The following is a 6,167-nucleotide window of genomic DNA, read 5'->3' on the forward strand; positions in this document are numbered from 1 at the left end:
CAAAGTGGACCTGAGGTTTATTGTTCCCTCCCCCGGGCCACCATTCCCACCCCTCCCAATAATTACAAAAGTAAGAAAAATGCCTGTCCCCTGTCCCCATTCATCCCAGAAAAAAATGCCATAATTTATGAAGAAAAGACACAGTCCAAGGCAGCGGGCGGCCTCAGCCCATCTTCTTCCAGATGGTGAGTGAGGCAGTGAGGACTCCAGCCACAAAGATGGTCACTGTCTGCCATGTGGGCGTCCCGAAGTATGAGAGGAGGCCGTCCTGAGAACAGAGACATGGGTGTTACGTCAACACGTCACATGAAGGGTTGCTAAGGGGACCCCAGGCCTATAATCCCAGCACCCAGGAACCCGAGGAAGGAGGGGTACAAGTTAATGTCAACCTGGAAAATTTACTGAGATCCTCACTCAGAAAACAAAACATTGGGGCCAACAAGATGGCTCATGTGGGAAAGATGCTTGTTTGCCAGGCCTTTATCAACATAAACTCCATCTCCAGAACCAACAGGGTAGGAGAGAACAAACAGACTGCTGCAAATTATCCTGACTTTCACACACATGGCACAGTATACATGCTCACAAATGTATATACATGTTAAAAAAAAAAAAGGACCCACCCCAAGTCCCTAAACAGGAAAACAAAAAAACAAACATAAAACCCACAACAACAACAACCCAAAACCATGATTCTAATCTGGAAATGGTGGCCCACACCTGCAGTCCTAGCGCCTGACAGGCTAAGACTGAAGAGCAGTGTTTGTACTGTAGTGTCGGCTCCACAGTAACCGCTAGACCAGTGGTGAACCTCGCCATCTCAGTAATCGAATGAACAAAACAAGCTGGGGTCACAGGGTCACCAGGGCACTTGAGAGATTCCGGAAGGCACCTATCTGATGGCACCAAGGGTCAGTGAGCACCAGATGCTCCAGGCCAGTAGATCTAGTCTGAATGCCTGGGGCACCTCTGTGGAGACCCTGGGATCAAAAAAAGTGTCTCTCAAGCCGGGCGTGGTGGCGCACGTCTTTAATCCCAGCACTTGGGAGGCAGAGGGAGGAGGATCGCTGTGAGTTCGAGGCCAGCCTGGTCTACAAAGCGAGTCTAGGACAGCCAAGGCTACACAGAGAAACCCTGGCTCAAAAAACAAAACAAACAAACAAAAAAAAGTGTCTCTCAACCTGAAGCTCATGATTCCCACAGGGTCACATATCAGATTCATAACACCAGCAAAATAACAGTTATGAAGTAGCAATGAAACAATTGTATGGTTGGGGGTCACCACAACGTGAGGAGCTGTATTAAAGGGTGGTGACATCACGAAGTGGAGCAAGGCCTGAGGTCTCACCCAGCCACCCTGGTCTTGGATCCAGACAAGCAGCCGCTCTCGGAGGAAGTCCAGCGTCCAGCCCATGATGGTTCTGATTAGCTCCGGCACTTTGGTGCACAGGGCCTGCAGGGAGTGGGAAGGAAGGTTACACTTGGGGACTGAATCCTGCTCCCACTCCCCGGGGAAGGTGACCTGAAGCCTTTGCTTTTAGCCCTCTGCCGTTACTAAGCAGTCCCCCCCAGTGGTTTGAGTCAGCTCCATTAATTATAAACTTGGAAGCCTCCCTGACCAGCTCAGGAGCCCTCCGTGACTCCTCAGTGCCCTCTAGATATAAACTGAACGGCTCGCTGGGCGTCAGGGCGCACGCCTGCAATGCCAGCACTCGGGAGGCAGAGGCAGGCGGATCTCTGATTTCAAGGCCAGCTTGGTCTACAGAGTGAGTTCAGGACAGCCAGCCAGCCAAGACTACAGGGAGAAACCCTGTCTCGAAAACCAAAAGACAAGCTGGGCGGTGGTGCCATGCGCCTTTAATCCCAGCACTCGGGAGGCAGAGGCAGGTGGATCGCAGTGCGTTCGAGGCCAGCCTGGTCTACAAAGCGAGTCTAGGACAGCCAAGGCTCCACAGAGAAACCCTGTCACGAAAAACCAAAAGACAACAAAAACAAAACCTAAAAGGTTCAACAGTAGAGCCTAGCATGTGTGTGCTCCTGGGTTCCAGCCCAGCACCAAAAACAAACACTGGGAAGAGAGCTAGGAGTCCAGAATGTGTGAGCTGAGCAGCAGGGCCCAGATTCTTAGGTTTTATTCTTATCTGTCTTTCTACCAACCTACCCACCTTTCTTATTTATTTATTTATTTATTTATTTATTTATTTATTTATTTATTTTCAAGACAGAGTTTCTCTGTGTAGCCTTGGCTGCCCTGGAATTCACTTTGTAGACCAAGCTGGCCTCCAACTCACAGTGGTTCACCCACCCATGCCTCCCGAGTGCTGGGATTATTTTTGTTGTTATTCCAGACAGGGATTCTCTGTGGAGCCCTGACTGTCCTGGACTCACTCTATAGACCAGGCTGGCCTCGAACTCACAGAGATCTTCCTACCTCTGCCTCCCTGAGTGCTGGGGTTGCAGGTATATGCCACTGTGCCCAGCACTATCTACCTACCTATTTCTTTTTTTTCCCCCTCGCCCCCACCCCCATTTATTTCTGGAGACATACTTTCTCTATGTAGCCCTGGCTATCCTGGGACTCTCTGTAGACCAGATTGGCTTAGAGTGCAGATACACCAGCCTCTGCTCCCTGAGTGCTGGGGTTAAAGGTGCACCTCCCACTCCTGCACTAGACACCTAGTTCTTTTGGAAGGACAAGGGTGTGGCGTTCCAGGACGCGCCCAGGACCTAGATATACCTCAGGGTCCCTGGGAACAACACGGATGATCTGGAAAGCCCGAAAGCCCACAAAGCCTGCAGTCCCAGTTTTGTTTGAGCTGAAGTGTCCCAACACTGCCCCAGTCTACCTTGAACTTCTGAACTAAAGAATCTTGTGCCTCACCGGGCGTGGTGGCGCACGTCTTTAATCCCAGCACTCGGGAGGCAGAGGCAGGTGTATCACTGTGAGTTCGAGGCCAGCCTGGTCTACAAAACGAGTCTAGGACAGCCAAGGCTACACAGAGAAACCCTGTCTTGAAAAACAAATAAACAAAACCAAAAAGATTCTTGTGCCTCAAGTGTACCTGGGTCTATGCATGCATGCACGCATGCACACACGCACGCGCGCGCACACATGCACGCACGCAATCTATCCTTGCTAATACAGGCTGACTCTGACTGACTCAAAGCTTGGGCCCAAGCAACTTGTAGAGGTTTTCTAGACCAGGTAGGACCACCTGCTGGCTGACTCAGGACTTGCCCTCCTGACTAGAACCTTCTCTTCCCAGCCTGCACTTTGGATTCCAAGGGGGACTACTGTACGGAGCACGAGACCCTTCTGCCTCCAGGACCGACGTCCCATCAGCTCAGGCAGGAGATGGGAGGAGGCACGAAGGACGAGCAGAAGTCTGTACTAGACATGTGGCAGCACCGCTGGAAACAACAGACCTGCCTCAGCCTCCCGCCCCTGCCCTAACATAGCCCACCACAGCCTGGTCCTGCGCTTGCTCGGTATCTAAGGATGACCTTGAACTCTGGACGCGCCTACTTCCAACACCAGCCACAGCGGGCTTACTTGGTACTGAACCCGGGCTGCTATATACGCTGGGAAGCACCCGCCTGTCCTGGGGTTAGCTTTGTTTTGTGTTTGTGTTTAAACTAAGCCTCAGGTTGCCCAGGATAGCCCAAAGCTCAGCATTTGACTGCACTTAGCTCTCAACTCCTAACACTCCGCAGCCTGCTGAGTCCTGAGTTACAGCAATGTGCCACCACATCAGTTTAAAGGCCACCTGCGCCCTGACAAACATTTCTAGACCTTTCTGATCCATCTTGCCTTGACTTTACACCTACCCACCAACCAGAGCTCCATCAAGGAAGGGTAAGCCTGCTTTGTTCAGGACAGAGGCCTGGCACTGGGGACAGCCACCATACACAGGGGCCACCACATGTATTGAATGAGTAACTGAAGGTGCAGGCATTCAACACACAGCCACCTCTGCATTCCCTGGTGCTCGCAGACCTGACGGGGGTACCCCCCCATACACCCCCCCACCCCACCCCCCACCCCCAGGCCCATGACACTGTAGCTGCTGCCCACCTTGAGCACCAGTTTGCTAGCAAAGTAGAAAAGGGCCACAACCCGGCCCCAGTTGAAGTTGCCGTCGGCAAACATCTCGGCCGCCACACGGAAGAAGACCTCTCGGGGGGAGTCCGTATCCACGTCAGCAATCATCCTACGGGGAAGAGAAGAACAGACGATGGGCAAGGGGGGCAGACCCAGTAGGGGGGTTGTTCTCACGTCTTCCCCACACTAAAGATAAAGAAACAAAGGCCAGAGCCAAGCTGAAAGGAAGGAAAGTAACAGTGGCTGGGAAGGAAACAAGCCGCATACCTACGAGAGAAGGAATGATACCTTGAATTAAGAGCCTCGAGGTCCCAGGATTAACTGAGGTAAGGGCTAAGTTCAGCAAAAGCTTGTTTTCCTAAGTGGAGGGCTGGGTATGGCTCAGCAATAAGGCTGAGGGTGTGCCTCAGTGGTCACGCCTGCCTATAATTCAACAGCCAGGGGCTAGAGGCATGGCTCAGTAGTAGAGCACCTGCAAGCACCTACCAGTGAAGGGCTGGAGACATGACTTTAGGGTACAGTTACTGCATAGGACCCCACTAGTGAGAGGCTGAGAAGCACAGCTTTGCCTAGCGTTACACCAATGAGGCGCTGTGAGTACAGCCAGAACCCACCAGTGATGAGCACCCGCCAAGCGTCCACCGGCAAGAGGCCGGAAGGCAGGGCTGGAGAGCTGGCTCAGAGGTTAAAGGCACTGGCTGCTGCTCTTCCAGGGGTCCTGAGTTCAATTCCCAGCAACCACATGGTGGCTCACAACCACCTATAATGTGATCTGATGCCCTCTTCTGGCCTTAGGGTGTACATGCAGGTGGAGCACTGTATACATAATAATAAATAAATCTTTTTTTTTTCCAAGACAGGGTTTCTCTGTGTAGCCTTGGCTGTCCTGGACTTACTTTGTAGACCAGGCTGGCCTCGAACTCAAAGCGATCCATCTGCCTCTACCTCCCAATAAATCTTAAAATAAATAAATAAATAAATTAAATAAATAAAATAAAAAGAGGCCAAAAGGTGGGCTCAGAAGAAACGACTTGGCTAACACCCACCAAGCAAGGGGCTGGGGGTGCAGCTCAAGGGTAAAGGGAACACCTGGTCCCTTGGGAGGACAGGAGTGCCCCTGGATTGACCCCAGGTCCCAGGCAGCATACCTCTGCAGCTCCATGTTGCTGTCCAGTTCATCTCCAATCCGCCTGAGACACTCGCTCAGCTTTTTGGTGGATGGATCCTGGGGTGGCTGCTCCAATGTCAGCTCAGGTGTCTCCCCTGCCATCCTCCCGGCTCGGTCCTGGATGAAACTGGGTGTGAAAGGAGAAGGCGGAGGGGCACAGTGAGACACAGAGCATTACATTTGAAACCCATCCCACCACAACAGGGGGGGGGGGGGCACACTCACCCCTGTAGCAAAAAGGCGCCTGTCTTCATGATCTGCTCAGAGCTGGTGGGCCCTAGCGGAGAGAGAAAGAAAGGGGTGCCTGGGCTCCTGAGTGCCAGGGAGAGTGAGAGGGCTGCACAGGCCCATAACCCTCAGGGGAGACAGAGCTGGGGTCCCTAACATTGAGACGTGACACGGGAAGTTCGGCTAGTGCTTCTGATGGACAGGGGGCGGGACCCGCCTGCCCGGCATCTCGGCTCTCCGCAGACCCAGACAGCCACACACCAAAAGCAAACAGACCCCAGGCCCGAGGGGCGGCGCCGGGACCTGGCCCATCCCAGGCCACCAGCAGGAAGTGGCGCCAGCGACAAGCCCGGGCCTGCCCCGGGGGCGCGCACGCGGATGTCCGCCCTCGGGGTGCGGGTGCGCCCGTCGGGATGGAGGATCGGCGCGCCCCCGGCCTGCTCCCGCCCGAACCCAGAGCCCACGGGCTCCCGGGGTGCCCCGACCGGGCCTCGTCCTCCGCCTCCCGCCTCACCGCCGCCTCCGAGCTGCTCCCCGGACCCGTCCATCACCGCCGCTGCCTCTCGCCGGGTGCGCCCCGGGCGGCTGCAGCGCGCCCCGGTCACGTGACGGCCCGCGGACGTGCGCCCTTCACGTGGGTGCCCCGCAACATGGCCTCCGCCCCGCAGG

The 6,167-nt window shown here is 54.4% G+C and overlaps 1 protein-coding gene across 2 annotated transcripts; it reads right to left on the bottom strand.

Annotated features, from left to right (window-relative positions):
• Positions 1–6,167, bottom strand: BAX (BCL2 associated X, apoptosis regulator). 2 transcript variants are annotated; one of them, XM_084762215.1, is made up of 6 exons: positions 6,013–6,167; positions 5,496–5,547; positions 5,251–5,397; positions 4,076–4,211; positions 1,322–1,453; positions 1–284 (listed from the first exon to the last, which is right to left on the bottom strand). In XM_084762215.1, exons 1-6 carry the CDS (start codon positions 6,044–6,046, stop codon positions 126–128), a joined length of 660 nt encoding a protein of 219 aa, XP_084618341.1. In that variant the 5' UTR covers positions 6,047–6,167; the 3' UTR covers positions 1–125. The 2 variants fall into 2 exon arrangements, with proteins under 2 accessions (XP_084618341.1, XP_084618340.1); XM_084762214.1 differs by having other exon boundaries at positions 1–268; positions 1,349–1,453; positions 6,013–6,166.

The sequence above is a fragment of the Acomys minous genome, assembly GCF_964271855.1.
Source record: "Acomys minous genome assembly, chromosome: 2".
NCBI classification, from domain to species: domain Eukaryota; kingdom Metazoa; phylum Chordata; class Mammalia; order Rodentia; family Muridae; genus Acomys; species Acomys minous.